Below are 26,305 nucleotides of genomic sequence, written 5' to 3' on the forward strand. Positions count from 1 at the left end.
AGGCTCGTAACGATAAACCCCAAGAAAACCCAACAACTATTAGGTCTCAACAAAAGGGATCTCAACATCTACACCGGTCTAATAACTGGACACTGCCCCTGCAGATACCATCTACAAAAGATCGGAGCAATCCAAACCTCAAATTGCCGCTTCTGTGACGAGGAGAGGGAAACATCAGAACCCATCCTCTGCTATTGCAGTGCACTCACTCAACGTAGGTTCAAAGTTCTCAGCAAGCCCTTTTTAGGGCCTGCTGACATATGGATCTTATCTCCCAAGGACGTGGTTGGCTTCATAAAGCTAGTCTCGCCAGAATGAGGGAGTCACATACTGTAACTCAGGATCTCTATTCATCAATAATAGATGGTCTTGAGTTCAGTCGATACCAAGGTATCTCAGTGACAAATATGTTTCTGAGATAACTTGCGTACCTCACAACAAAAGGGTATATCACAATAGTTCTAAAATCTGGACGCAGTGATCTTCACCCGACAAACGAGAGAGAGATACATCCTTGCTTCACTCCAACAACGAAAATGCCCTGTATTGTGCTTCAGTGAGGCCAATGATTTTCTCAGGGACACCCTTGCGCCTGAGAGCATCCCACATGTTTCGTGATTGAGACGGTCGAAAGCTTTTTTGTAATCAATGAACGCCAGTTAGAGAGATTCTTGGAATTCATTGATTTGTTCTAAGATGATACAAAGCGTGATATTAGGGTCCATACAGGATCGTTTGGCACGGAATCCTGCTTGCTGCCGCCGGAGAATTGCTTCAATCTTCTTCTGTATCCGATTAGGGATCACTTTGGAGAGGACTTTGAAGAACGATACAAAGTAACATGATGTCCCACCAATTATTGCATATGGGCAGGTCACCATTTTTAGGTAACTTCACTAAGTCGACTTGTATCCAGTCGGTTGGAAACGTCGTGGTTTCCCATATGTTGCAGAATAATTGATGCAGCAGTTATGCGAAAACTACGGGGTCAGCTTTGAGCATCTCCGTTGGTATGCGATTGACCCCCGGGGCTTACTTTGGACAAACAATTTGAGTTTTTTTTTATATTTTATGATTTTAAATATATACCATCTATACCAAATACTAAATTATGGTAATTTCAATTGCTAACTCTAAGACAACCTTATAGTTTTCCATTCACAAAACGTTTTACAAAAACCTAAAGATTTATGATTTCGGTTATTTTCTGTTACCTTGAAACTTTTTTTTAACTCACGAATAAAAACTTACAAATTTGATTAATTTTAAAGCATATTTTGATACTTCTAGTAACGTGATCATAGTTTTCGCTTTCTTAATTGTCATAAATCCATAAGTTTAACTATTTGCTTAAAAATTTGAGCCGAAACGACCGTGCGAAATTAATCCAAATGAAACAATTTTAATCTTTCTCCTTCAAGATCAAGCAACCTGATCATTTCCACGGCTCGCACGATCTTTAAGCATTAGCCCAATCGACGGCCGCCGAAACTCGCACGGTGGAAAAGCAAACAAACGCCTAGAAGCGAAAAATTGTGAAAATTATTTTCAAAATTAGAACAACCAGTTGCCGTGTGTGCCGTCCGTAGGCGACCCCGACAACGGTTTTATCCCTCACATTAGCAATGTATTTTTTTTTTCGCTCACGGGTTGTGGGCCGTATGTCGGCCAGAACGCGGCGATCACCATTTACATCTGGGGGGAAAAATATGTCCGTTCCTCCTTGGGTAGGTGCATGGATTTTCGGATGAAAAAGTTTCCCACAGCCACCGACCGACCGACATTAAAATAGCAGAAAAATTTCGTGAGGTTCGACCGATCGTGCGAGTTTTCGCAACGATCGGATTTTCCTTCGGGAAATGAGGAATTTTCCCCGCGGCTGGCCGTTGCGTTGCTGGTGTGTGCGTGGGAGGGGAAGTTTCTCCCCTCCGCACGCATACTTGCGGACGCGCGATCGGATCGGGTTGGGGAAATTCGGCGCCAGGAGGGCTAAAAATAGGAATTTCCCGCGGACTTGGGTGAATTGTTGAGGCCTGGGTGACGTCATGGCGCGAAAAGTTGCGAACGGCCGCTCGGTGGTCTCGGTGGCGCACTGCTCGGTGCGTGTGTAGTGGTAGTGCCCGAACGTTTTTAGGGTCAATCGGACGTTTTAGAGTATTGCACTACTCAGTGCTATCGTGTTTTTAGTCTTGCGAGGATTTGAGTGAAAGCGCTCAGGTTGGTTGTTTTCTTCGGGGATCGAGTGTGAAATATTTTTTTCCGAGGGATTTTCTGCTGGTTTTGTCGTGAAAAATTTTGAGTAGTTAAGGATAGGTAAAAATTCAAAAATTCTTGTACTTAAAAATGTGTGGAAAATGGTTATTGATATGAAAACTGTTTGGAGTCACTCCAGGACACTCCAGGAAAAAATGTCCTGAAGGATAGGGACAGTGACGTAAGCGAATGACATTACGGTGACTCATAGTGATGTGATGCTCATGCAATTGCAAATCAACTGATAAGATGATAAGGGATTATAAAACAATCCATTCCGATGGAAGGTGAAATCATGAAGAAATCTGAGACATGGTGATAAAGAAACTAAAAATAAATGCAAGATTTTCAACTGATAAAACCAGATTGGATAATAAGAGTTAAAATTTCGGTGGTGTAAGTTCAAAAATAGAACTCGCGCTCATAAATAAAAGAAACCATCAAAATGAAGCAATGGATTAGCGAAAATTTTCCCCGAGTGGGTGGCTGTCGGCCGACGTGGGTGTGTGTGCGTGTATGTGTAAGTGACTGTCTTCGAACAAAGCTAGGAATTCGAGCGCCTGCGCAGGCGTCGACATGACGCAAGGAGTTGCGCATACGCATTCAGCAACGACTTCGGAGTTCATTGGCAATACTTTTATGGATCTCGGAACGCAACGACAGAGCGCAACAACCATCATTGCGATCGTTGCCAGCTACCTATCTACCTACCTACCTACCTCTGCTATTGCTGCATACCAAGGAGCTGACTGAGCTCGTGTTCTAATTTTAGGAACGGATGATTACACGCGCGCGCAGGTCAAACGATGCGCACCGATCGCGCCGCCACAATCGAGGCCACCGAAGGAAAAGCTAGAAAATTTGCGTGAAGAAGAGTTCGGACTCCGGTCCGGTACACAAACATCCGCCGCACCAATACACTGACACATGCACACACACAAACATACACGCACCTTGCGCGCCGCCACCCACCTGATTGAGTGGGATGAGATTTTCCTTGGGAAAAGGTTTTTTCGACAATTAAAAAATGGATATGCACCAAAATTAATTCAGAAAGGCTCTTTCGCTAATTAGGAATGAATTTGAAACCGGGGCTAAACTGCTAAACGGCTTTACATTGAAATATCTGATGGCAGATCAGACTCCTCTAGAAACTCCTTCTAGGAAATCTTTCAGAAATTCCATTTAAGGATTCTTCCAATTATAAGTATTTCACGGGATTCCTCTTTGGGGTTCCCCCAAAAAGTTCTTCGGAAATCCTTCCAGAAACTCCATCTGATGATTCCTCCATAAATTTCTACTAGAGATTCCAACAGGAACTTCATCTGCCGATTACACTAGAGATTAATAGGGATTCTTCCAGGAGTTCATGCTGACCTGAGTAACAGTGCTGCCATGATAATATCAGAGTTGGTTACTCACGCTTTCCAAATGTCAGTGCCCTTTCTATTGGCATGCCCCCATTGAAATGACATCAATAATGTGCTTTATGCTTTTTATTTGGATGAATTTTCCTAATTTTGATTGCCCAACGAAACTCAACTTTCGAAACCATCACGATTGGAAAACCGTCAGAAATTCCTTCAGGGGCATAGACTTTTTTTTCCTGGAATGGTTGAGAAAGAAGATTTTTGCAGGCTTTTCTTGAATTATTTCGGCAGTTATTCCTTCAATGATTTTTCAACGTATAGAAACTATAGAATGTATTCCTGTTTAGGCGTTTTTTTTTTTGAAAATTTCTCCAGACATTCCTCACGAATTTCTTTTAGGGATTTCACCAGGAATTTTCCTTGTGTTTTTTTTTTCAGGAGTTTCTTCTTCTTTTACGAACTAATCCACGGTTTTGTTCATGAATTTCTTCAAGTATTCTTCCAGGCATTCTTTGAGAAATTACTCTTGGGATTCCTTCGAGATTTGCTTTAGAAATTTTAACATTAATTTCTTCGGAAATTACTTCAGAAAATTCGGACAAAATTCCTCCAGGATATTTTTTTTTTTGGAATTTATTCATCAACTTCGCAAGAAGTTATTCAAAAAGTATTTCTAGGAAATAATTCACGGTTTTTTTTAGATATACCTTCATAGGTTCCTTCCATCTTGAAATTTTAGCAGGAATTCTCTAAAAAAATTGCAAGAATTCTTGCTTGAAATCTTATAGGAATTCTTACAGGAAATAGTTTTCAGGAATTACTCCAAGAATTATTCCTTGGCATTTTTCCAGAAAATTCTCAAGCGATTCTTCTAGAAGTTTCCCATGGAGACCTGGAGGGAGTGCTTCATATATTCCGTTTAGAATATATTCAGACACTCCTTCAGAAATTCTTTCAGAGATTGTTTCGATTATCCTTCAAGAAACCCTCTGACTCTCAGGATTTTGTTTTCAGAAATTACTCTAGAAGTTTTTTTTGGCGCTTCTCCAGGTTCTTGGTTTCAGAGGTTCTTCCATGGATTCCTTCAGAGATCCCTTCAGAAATTTTATCAGGGATATCTTCAAGAGCTCATCCACTACCTTTTTCTACTATTTCTCCTGGAATTCTTGCTGAATGTTTTTCTTTGGGAATCTTTCAAATATTTTTCTCAACTTCAGAATGGTTTGGACGGCCTCTAAATTATGTTATATATGGATAAACTAATCATGTATATCTACTAAACTATACAGTACTGAGTTTTGGATTGCAAGATGCGTTGCGAGTGTAGATCTAAAAGCCATACACACATAATATTATATGTGACCTCTGATATCCCTGACGTTCTGGAAAACTATCTCCCATGGCTGCCCATAAGATGCATATACAAGTATCATATGATTCAAATGATCTTCTATGACTACCAAAACGCGCTATACTCAGTTTGAAATGTGCCCGATGCATTGTTACGAGTGTAGATAAAAAGGCCTTAACTCCAGAATGATTTGGATGACCTAAACAATCTTCGTTGATGTTGAGTGTTCTCACATACTCTAATTTACAAGAATGGATCTAATGAAATTTGTTTTGACATACCTACATTAGTTCAGAATCCTATTACAAGTAAATGTCTTACAATCAAAACTCCAGAGCGTTTTATGTTGCCTAGAACATCACCAGGTTATGATCACCATCATTTCATGTTTTAAAATATATCTTTGAATGTAATGAATTTAGTTCAAGTGATTGTAACAAATATATATTCGTATTCAGTAGTCTAAGTTCAAAACTTCAGGATGTTTTGGATAACCTGGAGATAGTGGAACTTACGAATTATCGGCAGTTTTGTTCTCATCGTCATGAGAGGTTTTTTGAAACCTGTTGATCTCAGAGTTGGCCTCAAATCCTTCCCAACCAAGCTGAGTTATATGCTACAATTTCAGGCAATTGGGTCCACAAGAGCCTCCGATGGCGAAAAGAACAAACCAGCCGAAAATACCCTTAGTCAGCATATATGCTACAGCTATAAAAGGACATAAATAATTTTTACCTAGCAGCTGCAACCCAAACAAGGAGTTTTGGGCAATTTTCATTAAAGTATATCACATTTACATAGAAATATTACCCGAAATCGAGTCAAAACAAGAGGTGTACACTACATTTGCAGCTATATTTCCGAAATGTTCTATCATAACATAACCTCCATATATGCATGTGATAGCACAACTGGTCCCCTTGATAAAACCGTTTTCATTTTGAAAATCCACCCACTAGGTCAAAAGGTACTAGTAAAAGTATGAAAAAATGTTGACCACATCCTTTAAGGGTTAAGGAATAAACTTCTGATTTCTCTAATATTTTTTATTAATTTTAATCTGTACCCAAGTTTTTTTTAAATGGGATTTCTTGATAAATACATCTATTTTTAGTACTACGAAATATGCACAATTTTAGGAAATCCTGTGGTAACTTTATTAGACGATTTTTCAAAGTTTTTAGCAAATCCCAAGATTTCCCAAGGAGTTTCTCCAGGTATTCTTCCAACAATTGTTCCTAGGATTATTTCCAGATTTTTGCCTAGATACATGCACATTTTACTCCAGGTATTCTTCCAAGCATGTCTCCAGGGATTTCTGAAGGCATTCGACTGAAGATTAATTAAAAAATAAATTCTGCAATGCCTTCAGAAATATCTCCAGAGACCTCTTTTAAATTACATCACGAATTTCTGAAGGAATTCCTGGATTTTTGTTCAACTATGTGATTTTGGAAAGAAACTTTGGAGTTAGTCTTAACATCAAAGATTTTTTTTCACGTATGAGGGTGCCAACAATTTGAAATCTCCCAAAAGTAACTTTTTTGATATTTAAGAGGGTGCAGAAAATTCACAATTATATTTTCTTGTTTAGGAGGAAAAATTTTCAATAGTAGGTCGGCTCCAGAGGCACGTTCTCCTCCGTTTGGGAAATTTGTGTCTTTAGTCTGTGATTACTTGGTGGACTATAGTTTGCTTCGTTTAATCTACGCTAAATGAAGCACCCTTCTGAACTCAGTACTGAGTCTATCGCTTCCAGCCCTCTGGAAGTTGCTGCCCTAAGGTCCTCTTAAAACTCAAACCGTCATCTTGTGCGCAGCCTGCCACGAAGTCGCCGGCTGCAGCCTGAATCGAGGATTCCTTCTACAAATTCGATCTACGGATTTGTCCAGCAACTCTTAGAGGATTCGCTGGAGAAACACGTGGTGATTCTCAAAATGAGTTCAAGTTATTTCCTAGAAGGGGCTCCCGGAGGTTTTCCTGAAGATACCCATGAAAATGCTCAACAGGAAATCCTGGAGGACTTTCAAAAGGCATTCCTGAAAGATCCTTACAAGAGCTCCGAGTAACTTCCAATAAAAAATTCCAGGAAGGTTTGCAAAAGCAACTCCTTAAGAACCCTCACAAGGAACTCCTGGAAGAATTTTAAAAGGATTTCTTGGGTAAAACCAAGATCGTAATGGGACTTCTAAAGGAATTCTAGTCTAGTCTAGTCTAGTCTAGTCTACACATACACAGCCATTCATTGAAAGAATCCTGGAAAATGATAGTATCGACTACTTCCATCATTTTTCTTGTCATTCATAATGATTGCAGTACATCATAAATGCATTACAAACATTAAAGTGGCCAGGCCTACTGTGCAGCGTTTTTAATTCAGCAATTAACGTCGAATTCGTTTTTGAACCTGGGTTGGAACTGGATTGGCGGAAAATGTGTAAACAAACAAACGTCAAACAAACTCAAACAAACTTTAGTACAAGCGAAACCGAAGTCGGGTTGGGGTTGAAACTGTGATCTCATCCAGTTCCAACCCAGGTTGGAACTGAATCAACAACGAATTCGACATAAGACAATGAGTGGGGACAGTAGAATAACTAGCCACAGAATGTCAATTTCGCGAGCGTTCGTGTGACCAACATCTAGTTTGCCACGCTCTTACAGCGTTAGGACCGGTACTACAAGTGCCAAACCAATTTTTATAGGCAAAACAAAACATCCAGAACAACATGTGTATTTAAAAATAATGGATAAATACATCTGAAGTATGAAATAAAATAAATTAATTAATTGGCTACAGCGCTATTAGTGATCTAATTTTTCAAACATCTACTGTGGGGACATCTCGTACCAACCGCTCAGTTTATGAAAAAGCATTACGGTGAAAATCGGTGGGGGTGACGATGCTATGAAGGTTAATGCCACCCCTTGGTCCTTGGTCCTTCCTGGGATGGAACACAGGTATTTACTCCGTGTCCTGGCCCTAATGCGTAGGCTTAAGCGCCATTACTCGCTCTAATGGAACTTCTTCCATGTCTCTAATGGAACTACTAAAGGAATTCGCATAGAAACCCTAAGACAAATTCCAAAGGGAGATCTACGATAGTCCCGAAAACAAACTCTAAGAAATCCCCACAAGAACATCAGATGTATCCCAGGGGTCATGAACACTTATAATTATCCAATCAAATACAGTTACAATGTTGAAGAAAATCCCGGCAGGTATTTCTCCGTGATAGATACACGGACAGAAATGTTGTCTGCTTGATATAACTTTTCCCATAGTTCTCTCAAGCTTCGAAGACATTCTTGGCATAATTGCTGCAAATGGTTGATATATAATGAATTGATGTCTACATCAAGCATCTGTTTCATTTGAATCAACATCATTGAACACCAACCATCAAACGCTTAAACCAAGCATAAGTGTCATTACTTCAACCCGTGTTGACCCAGCCTCCTGTCTGCTATCTACTCACTCAGTCATTGTTCATCATGGCGGCGGTAGTTCGAAGTGACGATTTTAGTTTTATTGTAAAAACTTGGTTTTTCAATTATTGTTTACTGACTGCCAACCAGAACAAGTGTGCTCTACAATTACCAATCTTCCGGGATTCGCCATTTCAGAATTCAGGTGAGTGCTTGGGTAAGTGTGCCGCCGGTAATGGGGTACATGAATTTACAAGCTCATGATGACTGTGTTGTGTTTTCCAGGTGCAGCTTATTACTCAACCTACCAATCGAAAGATGACCCAAAATGTAGCACCTAGACCGCCATCACCGGAATCAACGCCATCCTGCAGGAATCGCCAAGTTCGGGCAAGGAAACTCAGGCCCCGCTGATATGTAAAGGAGATTTTTTGCGTGTGCCATCTGTCGACAGATGCTGCAAGCGGAAATTTCCGTTGGGTCCAAGCTGGGCGCCCAGATCAAGAAAATCACGGACGAGGTCAAGTTGGTGCAAAAATTGATTCCTCTGTACTGGTTTTCCACGAACGATTGCCGAGAAACTGTACAACCTGCTGGAGAAGCGCAAGACCGGACTGGCTACCATGGTGGAGTTCGGAATCGACGTTAGTCTGCTGGTGCGCCGTTCCACCGAACGTTTGATCCACCAGTTCAGCGACCGGTCATACCACTAAGAGTTCAGTTGTTTTGTTGCGTGTTATAGTTTGTAATTATTTGAAACAAAAAATAGTTGAAAAGAATAAGGAAAATAAAGAATGTATGGGAAATTTTAGCCAATTAAAAGTACCTTTAATGGTGGTATTTAAGGCAATATGTTACAGTTAGAACATATTGCACTAAATTACGACCATTTTAGAATTGTTTATCCTAAATTTAACCTCATTTGAACATTTTTTTGTGTATGCTTAAAACAGCTTAAAACAACCATCTAATATAGTTCGTTTAAGCTTCAACTTTAGGGTTAAGTTAAACATACACATGCTTGGATATACCATGAGAATAAATGAGCTGTCAAACCATCAACAATAAATATTGTTGATGAAAGCATAATATGATTGAGTCAACCATATTTCTTGTTCTAATCAGTTCATCAATTTACATCATTTCAAGCTTCTGTTATGCTTCGTCCTATGGTATTATGCGTAATACAATCTCAAAAAGGGATTATATAAAAGTCAGTGCACAAATATGCTTGTTCGCGACCGCAATATGATTGACTTAACTTTATATTTTTCTACGTGTAGGCGATTCTCTAGACCAAATCATAACGGATGGCCCAGGAGTGTAGTGTAGTCAGCGTGACCCTTTACGACCCGACACTTTAACCTTCTTTTTGCAACACGTTGGGATCAGCTCGCTGACGTAGTGTACGGGTCCCATACCTGGACCGAAACGTCGGCGATGATCTGAAATCACTCAGCGCAAATTATGTCAGACTGCAAGACAAAATTGATGTTGTAGCTCATATGCACCTAAAGCTTAAGGACTTTCAATCGTGAACTATGTATTCGACACGCATTTTATGTGCCCATAAATTAGGCTAGGCTGCCACTTCGTTCAACAGTAACCATCATTGCAAGATTCGGCGGCTCCGTTGCTTGAGAATTTAGGACAAGCTGTGCGGTATGCTGGTGGTGCCTACGCCTACGTAAATTTTAGTGAGTTGGATTTTCAGCGAGTGATTTTTAAAAATAGACTTTTCATTTGTTCCCGACATACTGGCCACCAATACTGGCACTGGCTGGAGACTGGCTTCTTGGAATGACTAACGACGGACGGTAGCCACCTGCAGCTGTGCAGCGGTGCTTGGCGCCGCTTTTTAAGATTTTATGAATTGGTCGGTCTTCTTGGCGTGTTCTTGAATGGGGCTCGGCGCGACCTAACTAAGGCAAAACGATTTGGGGAGTGGTGGGATCAATTTATTTGGACGAACATAATTTGCATTTTGTACTTAAATTAGAAAAGGATGAAGTTTTACTTTTAGGGTGTGGGACCAACACAAAAAATGAGCAACTTGCATTTCCAGTGCAAGCGCTGCCCATGTGCAAACATCTCATCACTTTAAGCCGTATAATATTCTTGATTTTAAAGGAAAAATCTTCTCCCTCATTTGAAAAAAAAAAAAAAAAATGACCGTGGCCTGTCAATTGCGCCACAATTCACATGTTTGCTTCATAAGCAGATTGTCATGGGTTAGATCTCAGCCCCGGCACTTTCGTCAGTTGCTCTTTCCCCCTGAGAGCAGCTGACATCAGTATTCGTGCATAATCTGCCATAGCAGGTCTCGATAGATTGTATCATACGCCGATTAAAATCGATGATCAAGTGATGTGTGGGCACGTTGTATTCGCGACATTTCTGCAACACCTTGCGGATTATGAATATCTGGTCCGTTGTAGCGCGTTCACCCATGAATCCAGCCTGATATTGCCCCACGAACTCTCTTGCAATCGGTGATAGACGGCGGCATAAAATTTGAGAGAGTATCTTGTAGGCAGCGCTTAGTAGTGTGATCGCGCGATAGTTCCCGCAATCCAACTTGTCGCTTTTTTTTGGGATGGGACACACGATACCGTCCATCCATTCCTCCGGTAATATTTCCTCCTCCTAAATCTTGGGAGTGACCCAGTGTAGGGCTCTCACCAGTGCTTCTCGACCGTATTTTAGAGGCACGCTTGGTAGTTGATCTGTTCCAGCGGCTTTGTTGTTTTTCAATCGGCCATCCTCCTCCTCAAACTCTTGGAGGCTGGGGCCGGAAGTCTTTCGTCCTGCACACGTACTCCTAGATCTGTTACCACGCCACTTTCGTTGCTTGCAACGTCGCCATTGAGGTGCTCATCGTAATGCCTCTCGATCACCTCTGTCTCGCGCGCTCGTGAGAAAATTCCCGTGATTGTCTCGGCACATGTCGGCTTGTGGCCAAAGCCTCTGTGCGAGCGGTTCAGCTTCTCGTAGAACTTTCGTGTGTTCTTAACGCGGTACAGCTCTTCCATCGCTTCGTGATCTCGTTCGTCCTACGGCATTCTTCTTGTTTTTCAGCTGTTCTTATTCGCCGTCGTACCAGCCGTTTCTGTGATTCGGTGTCGCGATGCCTAGTGCTGCAGCCGTCTTCAAGTGTAGCTACGCCAAGCTGCTCTACTGTTGGTAGGGCCACTGCTAACTGCCGCGTGTAGTCTTGAGCCACTTCTATGATATGCAGCTGCTCGATGTTGAGCCTTGGCGTTCGACTTCGACGCGTGGTAATAGCCGTTGAAAGTTTTGAGTGCATGTATACAGCGACAAGGTAGTGATTCGTTTAGATGCCTCCTCCATAGTGATGGACTTCCAAAGAAGCCTACGATGATCTCATCGATTATGATGAGAAACAGTAGCGGTGATAGTATACTCAACACATCCTTGCCTCATACCAGCGACTACCCAGATTAGGTTGGACACAGCTCCATTATGCAGGACTTTGCTTACAAAAGCCCCATACTGCGCTTCGATGAGGTTGACAATTGTATCCGGAGCTCAGGGCGTCCCGTATCCAGTCGACCTGAAGAGTAGCGGTTTCCCAAATAAAACAGTCAGCAGGGGGTCAGCTTTGAGCATTTCTGCTGATATGCGATCGACCCCCGGGAGCCTTGTTGAATCTCTGTTTCGATCTCCTGCAGTGATAGTGCCTCAGAGTTGACATTTCAGTAGCGTCTTTCACTGGTATCCTCTTATTCATCCTTGCTCCTTTCTCCCCTTCGTCAACCAGGAAGTACTCCCACGCTCGCTTGCCTCGTCTTTAGCAGCGTTTGAATTCCTTTTCTTGAGCCGAATGCCGTTCACGGGACTCGTAGTTCCAAATTCGTCAACGTACGATCTCTTTACAACTGGATCTTCCAGTCGGCGTGTGTTGATGTTGTCGCCCGAGTCTTTCCTCTGGATCCGAGCATTGCGTAGCCGGATCTTGTTGATTAGGAGTTGATTGTCAGACGCGATGTCAGCACTGCGCTTTTTCCGCATATCGAGAAGGCTCCGTCTTTATTTTCGGCTGATGAAGATGTGGTCGATATGGTCCATCATGAGAGACCCGTCTCTTAAAAGAGATCTTTCTTCTGTTAGTTTCTTGAACGGTTTGTTGGGATTCGGGGACAGTAGATTGTTGGCATAAGGTCTCCTATCCACCGTAGAGGGGTTGCCACCTTCTGGTGAACAACCGGATGTCAGCTGTTAGAATAGATGCCGTTTGAACCACACCACCTTGGTCAACAGACGCTTTATGTAATCTTTACTTAGATTAAAAACCACTGAAACATAAATGAGTTTATGTTTAACGTATCGTTTGTACATGTTTTTTGGTTATAGTTTAGTCAAAACATCAGTTATATACAACTATGACCGTTATTAGTGCCAAAAGTTTAATTACGATTACTTCAATAAAAAAGTAATGAAACCAGCAGAAAATTTACAGCAGCAATAACATAATTATGAACGGCATCGTTAAGTTTATTAACCATCATACGTCTTTTCCACTTCTCCCCCACCCAGCAGCAACCCGTTGTGTTCGATCTTTTTCTTGGAAGGCCGGAGTAACAAAAAAATCCATCCACCATGGACGCGATTAAGAAGAAGATGCAGGCGATGAAGCTGGAGAAGGACAATGCCGCCGACAAAGCCGATACCTGCGAGAACCAGGCCAAGGAGGCCAACCTCCGTGCCGACAAGATCATGGAGGAGGTCGCTGAGCTGACCAAGCGTCTGACCCAGGTCACCGAGGACCACGAGAAGTTCAAGAACACCCTGGAGCAGGCCAACAAGGACCTCGAGGAGAAGGAAAAGCTGCTGACCTCCACCGAGGCCAACGTGGCCGCCCTGACCCGCAAGGTCCAACAGGTTGAGGAGGATCTGGAAAAATCCGAGGAACGCTCGGGCGCCGCTCTGTCCAAGCTGCTGGAGGCCACCCAATCCGCTGATGAGAACAACCGGTAGGGTTTTGGGGATGAGTTGGTTTTTGCTGGGAGGTCTAACTTGAGGTTGATTTCAGTATGTGCAAGGTATTGGAGAACCGTTCCCAGCAGGATGAGGAGCGTATGGACCAACTGAGCAACCAGCTGAAGGAAGCCCGTATGCTCGCTGAAGACGCTGACGGCAAGTCTGATGAAGTGTCCCGCAAGCTGGCCTTCGTTGAAGACGAGCTGGAAGTCGCTGAAGACCGTGTCAAGTCCGGTGAGGCCAAGATCATGGAGTTGGAAGAAGAGTTGAAGGTACGGGTTTCGGGTGTTGGTGGTTTGAGATGAGGGAGATGTGTAACTGTTATGTGTCATTATTCCCAAAGGTCGTCGGTAACTCGCTCAAGTCTCTGGAGGTCTCGGAAGACAAGGCCAACCAGAGAGTCGAGGAATTCAAGCGCCAGCTGAAGTCCCTCACCATCAAGCTGAAGGAGGCCGAGACTCGTGCCGAAAACGCCGAAAAGAACGTCAAGAAGCTCCAGAAGGAAGTCGACAGACTAGAAGGTACGTTGAGGGAATCGGGATCCGGGGACTTGTTGCCACGAGAATTGCGACGACCGTTGTTTGCGGTAGTTGTACATGTGGCATGGCAAGTCTTTGGAACTTGCATCACTGATAACCACTACACAGATAATAACACTAGCTGTTGTAGCACTCACTTTCCCAACAATATGCCACCCAGTTTAATACTTTGACAAGTTGTAATAGCTGTAGCTTTGATATTGCAAGAATTAATACGGTGTTTTCCACATGCCTTCTAAACCTATGAGGCTTAGTGTAGGCTTACCGATATGAATTAATCCCGTTTTGCTTTCGATGGGTACTAGTGTAAGGCATCGAACAATGATTAAATGAATCTTTAGGTGTTTAGCATTCCTAGTGTACATACATCCCGAATCGTAGGTTGTGACTAGCCGTATGCGTTGTAGTCTTACAATTTGTCCCACCAAAGATAATGGAACAACATCGAATTCGCGTTCCGTCCCTGTCGTCTTGAATCATCACATGGTCCCACACACACAGTGATATTGCGGTCACCGGTCATCCACAGTGTCACCCGAACAACACCAATGAGAGGACATTTATATGAAAATCATCAAAACCTTCTTCTACCAATTCTACTTCCAGACAAATTGATGAACGAGAAGGACAAGTACAAAGCGATCTGCGACGACCTGGACTCCACCTTCGCCGAACTTACCGGATACTAATTTCTCCAATCTACTACCACTACTATTACTACTAGCTACTACTAGCGCTGCTATTACTACTACAGCCATCACCACCAGCTTGCACATACGTAAACCAACCACCAACAAACAACAAACATATGAGACAACTCAAATCCAAGGAGAAGCGGTTCGGTTCGTTCCATTTCTTTTGTCTCGCTCACACTCTCTGTTCTACTACACTACCACCATCACCACCGTGTCTGTTGCCGTCTAAGTGTTGGAGTCCGTGTCCACGATCGTGTAACCCCGTACAGTAGTAGTGGGACCGATACAAAGCACCAGGGTGTATCTGTTCCCTTCCTTCATGTTCTCTGATGTTTTCCCCAAGTGAATCGGATGTTGTTACGATTCTTCTCACATTGGCGAGAAAGTGATTAATGTTGCGTTCAATAGGTACTTAGAGGTTACTTTGTTTCTATTTTTTTTATTATTGTTAGTTTTTCGTTTTTTGAGTTCATTTTTCAAGACGTTTTCTACTTTTTTATCAAATGTATTCGTCCGAAGCGTTGTCTCAAACAACAATGTGTACAATTCGCACACCACCATTCTGTACATTGTGGAATCGCTCTTCAGTGTGTTCGTACGCTTACGTTCTCATACGCTCTTCATCTGTGAAGTTGGTCATTTCATAGTCAAATGTGTCGTCCAAAACCGTATTTTTGGCGTGGATCCGTTGTTTTTTCTTATTGTGTTGAAATATTTTTACACGAAGATGTAAGGTTCTCTCAAACATGGTTATGGTATTCATAAATTCAGAAGAAATTATAGTTATTTATTGAGATACAGTACGTTGAAAATCATCAAACAGTGTACATAAATTCATGAATTCAACAAAAAACATTCTGCAAACTACATTTACTCATCTTTCAGCAGATATTTGAACCAAAATTATTGACCTTCTGGTTAAACTCAGCTACTTTTTACAAAAGTTTGGAATTTTTCATTATATTACCATCCACACAGGAAAAACAATTCCTACACTACTACATGTATATATTAGTTTTCATTTCCACACATTGTATTGCGGCCAACTTGCGAATTATTTTTTTTTAATGGAGGTAATTCTGTTTTTTTATCTCTATTGGTGAGATTTTTAGCCTGGGGATAGTTCATCTCGGGACCCACGGATTCACTTCTCTTCCGAAGGAAGAGCTCACATTTTGTGAGTTTATCGAGAGTGGGATTTGATCATAGGTCCTCGGTGTGAAAGTCGAGTGGTTTAACGATTACTTCAGGTTCATTTTGTTACAGTGAACTTGATACAGCATTTAGATATTTATCGGTAAACTCATTGTCCAGTGATTATTCCCGTAACTTGCTAATCAATTTTACATGAAATGCATCATTTTGTTTTTTAGAAAAAAATGTGCGAAATTTTAAATAATGATTTCTAGTCATCGAAAATATTTCGTCTTTTGAATTATTATTGAAAAAAGCAATACATACACTAGTGTTCAACCTTGATATTTTTCAGGTCTTTTCTTTTGCTTCTCAACCATTTGCTGCATTGTTTTTAACTCTTATTATTTTTCCATAAAATTCCTTAAAACCAAATATTTGTATTTGGAATTTAGGATGATATTTTTTTTTTTAAATTATGAATATGTTATGCACCATTAGGGATACCTTCTTTGATGTCGAAGAAGAATTTCGAACGGAATTTTAAGAAATTCTCTAATAAGAAGATAAGAGGAAAATACCATTCATAGTAAATCTAAGCCTTCCATCGTGAATACTGCAAACCAACTTGGAATTTGCATAAAACGTTCATGAATTCCTTACATGTTACTGCAGAAATTTTTATAAGAGATTTTTCAAAGATCTTGTCAAAGCAAACCTAACAGCAAATACAACTGAGCGTTGAGAAATCTGTTTAGAAATTTTCTTCAACTTAATTTTAACTAAAACATTATTCTGAAAGTTCCAAGAAAATGTTGTTCATTAGAAAAAGGCCTTTAAAGTTTTGCAAGTTTACTCTGATTTTATTTTTATTTTTCTTTTTATTAACATGTACTCTAACTTAAAGCTAATTCTACACTCAAGTTTACTCAGAATTTCTTACAGGCTTCTTCGCAAATTTTGTATGACACTTTTATGAGTTTCTTATTCTATTCTTCTCCTTAGAAGTTTTCCAGCAACCCGAATGTGCTCTTGGGATTCTCACATATAGTTTTCACGGAAATGAAAGTCTTTAACCCTCTAATACCCAAATTTTTAATTTTGATCTAAATCGATTTAAACATGTTTTGGAAGATGATTCTTTTTAATTCTCGATTTCGTGATTTTCAGTTTTGATTTTACTAAATTTTTGTTTTCGAACATCTCCACAATTTTGTATTTTTTACTGGAAGCCTATTTGGGGTACGATTTTTTTGAGACGAAAACATTTTGAAATTTTATTATTAATGTTGAAACATTTTTATTTTGATTTTTTTATGGAAAATTCTATTTTCCGTGTAATTTTAAGGAAGATAATTTTAGAGTGTATTCAACTCCCTTAAACTATTGAAGTACAATAGAATGATTTGGGAAAAATTCAAAATATGTTAATTGTAGCGGTTCAATACAAATTAAATAATGACTTCTAAAAGGTGGCTGAAACATCATTTTTGCAATGATTAGAAAAAAAATGTAAATACGCTAAAATGCACCAAAAACCATTTTGAGACGTACAAAACAGTCCCAAATATCAAAAATATAAAAAAAAGATTTTCCACGAAACAAAAATTACAAAAATGCTCAAACTATACCCCGTCTAAAGGCGGGTTTGGGTATTAGAGGTTAACAGAAATGTGCTAAATTGCAGAGTGAAGAATTTGCTTCTAGGCAAATTTGGATGCATGTCATTTTTTTAAATAACGAAGCTATATTTTCAAAATCGGATCAAGGAATCTCCTGATTTTTTCCTGTTTCGAAATAAACATTTTTTTTTCGAAATTTTGGTAATAATCGGGAAATGCATCCAATTTTACCTTAAGTTGAAACCTAATTTATTAGAAGATATAAAATGTACTAGAAATTCATATTTTAAATTTCGTTCGGCCTAAAGTTCATTCAAAAGCGCATCATAAATACTTGTAGGTATCCCTTCAGGTTTATTGTCATTAATTTTTCGAAATTTCTTCGGAAACTTTTCTAAAAATTTTCATAAGTTGCGACACTTTCAGCTGATGTTTTTCTAGATATTTTTTTCATTTTTATACTGCACAGTTGGGTTCTGAAATTTCTAAAAAAGTTTTGTAAAATGTTTTAGTATTTTACCAAATGTGTGTTTAGAAATGCCACTAGAAGTTGCGGCTGAAGTTCCATAGTAGAATCTTCTGGAACATTTTCCCATTCTATAACACATTTTTAAAATAAATACCTTTCGAATGACTTTATCAATACATTCCGAATTTTCTTAATGGAATTCACAAAAAATCATTACTTACATTTTTTTGTAAGAGATTCGAAGAAAATTTTTTGGGGTTTTGCCAAAAAATCTTTATTTCTTTTTCAAATAACTTAAAAAAAAACAACAAACAATAACAAGTTCAGATCTACTTCAGAAATTCTTCTAGAAAATCCTTAAGTAAGTCTTCAGCTCGGTAACCTAAAATAATAATTTTATGAAAAATATAAATTAAATGAATCTGGTTGAGGAACTGCAAACTGTTTCAAAAATTTTTCAAAATCATCTTACGGAACTGCCATTTTGAATTCTCCCGAAAGTCTACCAGAAATATGTATCTTCTTTTCGTTGGGATCATTGTTGGTAATCCTTCAAAAAAAAAAGAAATGTCTCCACAATTTAATCAACTTTTCCATTCAAATCGTTCTTGTAACCTACATCCTTTTTAATAGAATCACAACTACGTCGATGGATAATGAGCTGAATTTCTGTCTTCATTTTCCAAAATATTTTTAGTTTTATTCAGACTAACTTCTTAGCAAAATAAGATCCAAGTTCGTTAAATTATCTAGTGAATGAATTTCTTCAAGGCTACCTCAAAGTCCTTTTGAATAAACTTCTGATCAATTGTTTTGGTCAGCACACGAAGGAACATCTGATAAAACTTTTGATGAGAATCAAAAAGTGCAAAAAAATATTTTTGGAAAAAAATATAAAAAAAATCTTTGATAGGGTGCCTGTACCAGTTATCGCACTACCTAAGAAAAACTATTTCTACAAAAATAAGAAGAAGACCGACGAACGTAAACAATAAGTCAAATAATTGATTTGTTTTCATACTTTACAGGAAAAATATAAAAACGGAGCCAAAACTACTTTTAGCATTTATTACGGCGTGTGCCAATGATAGGAACCCTGTACCAGTTATGGACACATTTGTTAATTTGGGTTCCACTTCGCACTATTTACATGTATTCCTTATGGGATTTGTCATAACTGGTACATATGGCGAAATAAGGTGCAAGGAGGCCGAAAAATTAAGGAAAATGATTTATTTATGTCATAATTTGAGCAAATTGTGAAGTTTGAATAACTGCAATCATCTTTTGTGATCGTAATCTGTTGTTCAAGAAATTTTTCTTGTTGATTTGTATCTTCAAAGGTTGAAAATCAACTATGGCGAATTTGAGGTACTATAGCCATAACTGGTACACTGAGCCTAGTTGTTTGAATCCATGAGATATTTTTCTGAAGAAACAGCAGGTAAAAATGGAAAACAAAATTATCGCTCTTTACTACGATACTACCTGGTAATTGAATTGCAAGCCGACCCAAAGGAGTGTTTTGATGCCTTTATGGAAGAAATGCTAACGTTATTTTCAATAGAACATGTGATATTCTCGTGCAAAATGTTGGTATCAATCTGAAGGATTTTTTGAAAAAATCAAAAACACTTCAATCGTTTGCTGGGGAGCGGAACTGGGGTGATGATTAAATCTCGTGGCTATCACGCCGAGACCTGGGATCGAATCCCACTCCCGACAAACTCACAGAATGTGAGTTCTACCTTCGGAAGGGAAGTAAAGCGTGGGTCCCGAGATGAACTAGCCTAGGGCTAAACATAACGTTAATACAGATAGAAAAAAAATCGTTCGTTTAGAAGCAGTTCTTGTTGGCTATCTTGAAAAAATATACAGAGAACCATAACATTTAGTAGAACATGCAGTATGATTTAATGAAAACTTTTATGCAAAAAACTCGATGGAAACGACGGAAAAAATTAGATACAATTATTACCTTCAAAAATATCTGGTAAATTTTTGGAAAAATTGGCCAAACATAGGAATGGGCCCATATAGCCGAGGCGGTAAACGCACGGGTTTTCAGCATGACCATGCTGAGGGTGACGGGTTCGATTCCCGGTCGGTCCAGGATCTTTTCGTAAAGGAAATTTCCTTGACTTCCTTGGGCATAGAGTATCTTCGTGCCTGCCACACGATATACACATGCAAAATGATCATTGGCAGAGAAAGCTCTCAGTTAAAAACTGTGGAAGTGCTCGTTGAACACTAAGCTGAGAAGCAGGCTTTGTCCCAGTAAGGACGTTACGCCAAGAAGAGGAGAGGAGAGGAGGAGGAGGAATGTTTTAAAGCAGCTTGTGTAGGTTTCTCAACAACAAGCTTGATTAACTTTTCAATGGAAATCGTTACTTATGCTGTACAGATCTCGAATGGTTCCGGGTCATTTGGCCGAAGGCCGTTTGGCCGAATGCCGTTTGCTTAGCTTAGCTTAGACTGACTGCACATATCTATGGTTGCTACTCCGTGATTGACCCGAACCAATGACAGTTGCGCAATGAATAACTGAATAATTGACTGGGAATGGTCAACATTCTCACTGTACACGCTTCAGAGATTTTTTTACAGTACAATAACGGCGCCGGCCACATTTTTTCAGAATTCGGCCAAATGGCATTCGGCCAAATGGCCGGACACCATCTCGAATAGACCTTTGGTATGAAAATTTGAAAGAATTAAAAACGTTCTTACCACTTCTGGCAGTATTTTTACGAATATAACACAAGTGAGACTTAAGAAACATTGTATACGCTTATCCAACGGCTGAAAATCTCATAAATAAAGTGAATTGAATTGAATTGTATACGCTTTATAATTGGTGATATTTTTTATTTCTGAAATAAATTATTTCTCAACAAATTTTCAACGACATCATGACATTTCTGTGCGGCTTATTTCCCATATGTTGTTGAAAATTGGAATTCGGATTATCTTCTAAAATCTCACAAAAAGAGAAAACATCCGAGTTTGCGCCGAAAATACTGGGATTTAGAGGTGGCACAAACGATTCGAAGTTTAACTTCCGAGTAATAAAAAGATGCTTTCACTTTAAGTGTCAAATCTATTTTTCAACTTGAACTTGTAGAACATTATTTTTCCAAAATCACGCAACGTATAAGTTTTTTTTATTTTTTTTTCTTTTTTTGCGATTTTTGGGCAGTTTTTACCTTAATCAGATTCTAAGCATCACATTGAAGGATATAGAATACAATGGAAGAATATTTCCGAAAAAAACCCGTGTATTATTGACATGGAAACATTTGTAAATTCAGAACATTCCAAAAAATATTTTCATTATTATTTTTTTTTCATTCTGAGACCGAAATTATACATAAAAACAGTCAATATTTAGCCGAAGCTATAATTTATCTTGTAAAATACGCGTTTTGAACCGTTTTTTATATTTATCTACGTTCTCATGACCAATTTGTAACGTATCTATATATATATATATATATACATATATTGAACTTTTTTTCGGATCAATATACTAGTTTTCACGTAAATATGCCTAAATAGGGCAAACTACATCGATGTTTCCCGGATTTCGTTGATTTTGAGAGACTTTGCCCCCTCAACTAGGTCACAAGTTGGCGCGTATGTCTCCGTTAAAATAATTTTCTCAAGGTGCAGTTATTATCAACATTTAAAGGCAAGAAATATATCTAAAAAAAGCACGCTAAAAGATTTAAAATGGAGGGGCCCTTATGCGAAGGGATGTAAGTAATTGTTTTGTCGATTTTGAGCTGGGCATATCAATTCTTCCAGATTTTTGAAACTTTCAGGATTTTTTAAAATTATGTTTACGATGGCTACAAAATATACAATAAATCGAAGAAAATTGGGTTGATTATGAACTCCACACATTTTGTATGGAATGAATAATTGGTGCAAAACTTTAAACCCCAAAAGTGGATTTTCGTCACTTACATCCCTTTGCTTCTCTCTTCTTCAATTGGTCAAGCAGTAAAAGAACTATGGGGCTCTAAAGTATTTTTTTTTTGTAAAAAAAAGTAAAAAAAAAACTCATATTTTGCGTGACTTTGGAAAAACAATATTCTTCTACAAGTTTATTGAAAAATTGATGTTATAAAGATTTGTGCGAAAAGATTGAAAGTTGGTAAAAAAGTGAAAAAAATTATAAACGTTAAAGTGAAAGCATCTCGAAGATATAACTCTTTGGCTCAAGCTCAGAGGTTTCTACAATTTTTGGAAAATAAATCAGTAATCAATGATGAAACTGTTGAGAAAGATTCACACAGTTTTTCTTCGTCATTCATTAATCAAAACAATGGGAAAGACGTAGGAATTCTATAACAATTGTTTTTAGAAATTTTGAAAATCTATAATAACAGAAAACTATAAATGCTTAGAGGTTGATATGTAGAACTCAAATGGAAAATAACTTTAAAAATTCCTGAAAAAACTTCCTCTGGTTACTCGTTGGAAATTATTGAACATATGTCAGGAACAAATAAACCATTTAAGAACAAATGATTCAAAAAATTCAAAGAGTATTTTGAAAAAAAAAAATTGAATCTATATTCGCATGAAAAACACCTGGGAGAACTCCTAGAATGTTCAATTAGAAATAAACTGAAGAAGCTTTCGAAACATGGCTGCGCATCGGGAAAAGTTCTTGAGTATATTTTGTGGAACATATTGACCAAATCTTGGACCAAATTCTTTTGCAGTGCCAAGGAAGACGATTTAAATGCGATTTTGAATAAGATCTTGTTGAATCTGCAAATGATTCTTCAAATAGAGTAACTGGAAGAGGCTTTTGGGAAAGACCTGACTGACTACAGTCAAGAAAACATTCTAAATCCCAGAGGAAGTTTATTTACTCTTTTTTTTGTTTTTTTTAATGGAAATTTTGTCGAAATTCCTGTACAGTTTAAGAAAAAAAAAATAGATGTTGTTTAGACTTTAGGAGGAACTTACGAATTCTTCTATATATCTGCCAAAGATAAAATTTAATTTCTTGAAAAACTACGCATAATTAACCGAGAGTGAAAAGAAGCCATCCTAGAGCGTACAATAGAAGTCTTTTAAAAATTTATTTGAAATTTAATTTAATTTAATCACTGAAAGATTTTTTTTATAATTTTTATTTTTTTTTTTGCTAAAAACTTGAACTATGCTTTGAAAACGGTTTCCATATACATTCAAGTAGGATCAAGGCGTCTCCTATTTTTTTTCAGGTGGAAAACGGTATTCAGTTTTCCAGAAACCATTTTTTTGAAATTATGTTTCAAAATGGATTCTGTAAAACTGAAATAGTTATTTATGCAACAAATTGCAAAATTATGATTTTTCAGCACGAGTCGTACATTTATTCAACGAGGCCTGCCGAGTGAAATTATCATGGAATGTTTAAAATTTATAAGGAGAATACTTCTGTACGAAATCTTTTGGAAATTTCAAAAATTGGTTAAGCCCGCGTTGATAAAACCGACAATGATTTTTCATTAGGGCCAACTGACTTGCTCGATTTTTCTTCAGCTATTCTCTCTTTAGCTAATAACTTGACCAAAATAAACTGAAACATTTTTCTTCTTGTTTCTATAGAAAGCGGTAGTTGTTTCTTCGTATTTTAATCAAAAAATCTTTGGTAAACTCAATACACATGCTGTAATAAAGCAAGTAAGGCCCTAATGAAAAATCATTGTCGAAACAAGTATAGAAAAATAAATTGAAAAATGTGGTTGGAATATTGATGAACAATTTCCACTAGAAAAAAAAGATATATACAAAAAATAAATAAATAAACCAAAGAATGGAGAAATGCATTCTGTTTCGCCTCAACCCATATTCTGAAAATAGTATTCATTACAGTCTGCGACTAGATAAATCTTTTGATATAGTATTGGTGATCGTTTTCCAAGAGTTTTTCTAGGGACAACGATTAGCGTGCGTTTCGTTTGGAATTCACTGCATGAATAAATAACCTCTAAGCGTAAGTGTACCGATATTGTAATGAAAGCTTCTCAAATTGTTGTAATTATTTACTACACTTCCCATAGATGATTTTTGAAGAAAAAGATAAAAAAGGAGATTGAAATTGACATTTGAGGGGCCCAGATGCAATGGGGTGTAAATAACCATTTTGTCGGATTTGGGTTGAGCAGATCAAAAAATACTTTAGATTTCAAGCTTATAGGAACGTTTTTGAGATTGTTTTTACGGTGATTGAAAGAATTACAATAAATCAGAGAAAATTGGGTCGATTTTGAAATCCCATACATTTTGTATGGGATGAAAAATTGATGAAAAACTTTAAACCTCATTTACTCGAAAGTGAGTTTTTATCACTTACATGCCTTTGCTTCTAACCCCCTCATTTAGAGATACAATTTGAAGACATTCCAAAAAGCTAAAATGCAAAGGTTTTTCTGGAAAAATTATCTGTAGAATTTCCTTTTTTTCTGCTAAGAATCATACTTGCCACTACTTCCAATCTGACAGCGAGAGATGGACCACAGCTCTTCTTCAGTAGATCAGAGTTCGACTTCCGACCTATATATTACTTTTTATTGATTTTGTTTGATAGAGTAATCTGTCGCTTTACAAGAAAACTAAATGTAAGATAATGTTTTTCCATATGGCGACTGATGCCATTAATGATTTCTGATGTACGAATACTTACTGGATAAATATATCTTCAAGTAAATAAAAATGGTTTGTTTACGCTCCTGCAAATTTGTCGAATTTGATTGTTCATTTGATTTAGCTAGATGAATACATACATTTGACCACGTTTTGAGCGCTTACAACCCAGCTTGCGTTCCTATTGTGCCACACGATTTTGCTCCCATTAATGCTTCATTGTTTTGCATTTTGTTTAATTCACCTGCTGCTAACACAATAAATTTTATACAGGACCACCAACCGTTTATACATACAATACAGAGATTTTCAACGCATCTGTAAATCGATCATTTTGGATCTTTTTTTGAATTTTTCACTGATAGAATGGTCACGGAAGGACCACCACCATTCTGGATTTTGTTTTTTTTTTTTATTTTTTTTATCCTGTTTTTTTATTCTTCATTCTAATGCATTCTTCTTTTCTTCATTTCCTCTTTCTTTTCTTCCCCATACAGACGAATTGGGCGTCAACAAGGACAGATACAAGTCTCTGGCCGACGAGATGGACTCGACCTTCGCCGAGTTGGCCGGATACTAGGAGAAATTGTCAACTTTTCTACGTACTGCTTTAACTTTATATAGAATCAACTACTGATACAAACAAGCTATATACTAAAAAAAAACACCAAGAAAACGGTTTGATTTAGAACTTTTCCTCGTGGTCCCACTGCAGAAGCAATGCACTAAACGATCGCACCATCAACAGCACCACCACCACCACCACCGCTAGATAGTAGCAGCGAAGAACGAAGAACTACAGAGAGATATTGAAATGAACGCTCCGAAACTCCTCTTCAAAAAAAAAATACCGAAATCAGAACATCCGATCCCTTTTTTCGATTGTTTCAAGAGCAAGCAGCTTAAAAATTCATGTTTTATCATTAGAAAAGTATTAGGCCGTAATTTATCGCATCATTTGATTAGTAAGTAAGAAACCGTCATTCTTTCTAATTAAGATTACACACAGAAACGTATTGTTGTTGTTGTTGCAGCCAAGAAACAAGTTCATGGTCAGAAGCAAACAAGTGAAGATAAAATTGAGAACCATCTAATATGTAGGAATTATATCGTAACAAAAATAAGTTTTAGTACCCTATTCGTTGGAAGATTTGTTTAGGAAAAAAAAAACACACACATTTAGAACAACCGATGACGGAGCCAGAAACGGAAACATCCAGACATAATCGATTCGGGAAATTGTTGGTGTTAGGTAATGTGCTGGAGCAACACCAATCAGCCAGAAACAAAAGAAAAAACGTCGATGCACTCAAAACGGAAGTCATGTATTATTACTATCTTTTAATAAAAAAAAATGTTAAAACAAAAATCCCAAACATCTACAACTCGATGGGAAAACTGTCTGCTCTGATTCGGTTCGTGTGCCTTGGGGGCACCCGACAACCGAGTTGTGTACTAGAATCCTCTATTTCTCTATTTTTATTAGAAGAAATCGAAAAAAAACCTATTTATTGTAATGCTAAGTTTTGATTTATTTTTGTATAATAAACGTTTAATTATTAGCTAAGGTAGCCAAGCGTGGGGTTGTTTCTCCTGTAGGGGCTGCGTTGGTCCTGGTTTTGGTGATCTCCGTCAAAATTCTTCGGCTTTCTTCGATGTCATAATTTTAAAGACAAATTCTTGTATGCAATATCATGTGGTTTGTTGTTGGATCTTCTACTACTCATTCCCGATTACGACCCACGCTTATTAAATATCTTCGTTTCCACTTTTCTTCATATTTTTGTCAAATCT

General features: G+C 38.2%; 1 protein-coding gene across 6 annotated transcripts; it reads left to right on the forward strand.

Annotated features, from left to right (window-relative positions):
• Window positions 1–2,060: 2,060 nt before the first annotated feature.
• On the forward strand, window positions 2,061–26,082 carry LOC109431898 (tropomyosin-1). Of its 6 annotated transcripts, none has more exons than XR_003897043.2 (6): window positions 2,061–2,217; window positions 12,964–13,397; window positions 13,457–13,676; window positions 13,748–13,925; window positions 14,550–15,046; window positions 25,009–26,082. XR_003897043.2 is itself a non-coding variant. In XM_062842713.1 (5 exons), exons 2-5 carry the CDS (start codon window positions 13,024–13,026, stop codon window positions 25,089–25,091), a joined length of 855 nt encoding a protein of 284 aa, XP_062698697.1. In that variant the 5' UTR covers window positions 2,062–2,217; window positions 12,961–13,023; the 3' UTR covers window positions 25,092–26,082. The 6 variants fall into 6 exon arrangements, 1 of the variants encoding a protein (XP_062698697.1); XR_003897044.2 differs by having other exon boundaries at window positions 2,062–2,217; window positions 12,961–13,397; XR_009995683.1 differs by having other exon boundaries at window positions 2,062–2,217; window positions 12,961–13,397; window positions 14,550–14,785.
• Window positions 26,083–26,305: the final 223 nt, after the last annotated feature.

Source organism: Aedes albopictus, chromosome 3 (assembly GCF_035046485.1).
Source record: "Aedes albopictus strain Foshan chromosome 3, AalbF5, whole genome shotgun sequence".
NCBI classification, from domain to species: Eukaryota; Metazoa; Arthropoda; class Insecta; order Diptera; family Culicidae; genus Aedes; species Aedes albopictus.

Excerpts from the sequence above, each read along its gene's own strand:
- LOC109431898 (XM_062842713.1), top strand. The coding sequence starts at position 13,024 with ATGGACGCGATTAAGAAGAAGATGCAGGCGATGAAGCTGGAGAAGGAC. Across the intron at positions 13,398-13,456 it reads TCCGCTGATGAGAACAACCG|TATGTGCAAGGTATTGGAGA; the intron begins GTAGGGTTTTGG and ends GGTTGATTTCAG. Across the intron at positions 13,677-13,747 it reads AGTTGGAAGAAGAGTTGAAG|GTCGTCGGTAACTCGCTCAA; the intron begins GTACGGGTTTCG and ends TTATTCCCAAAG.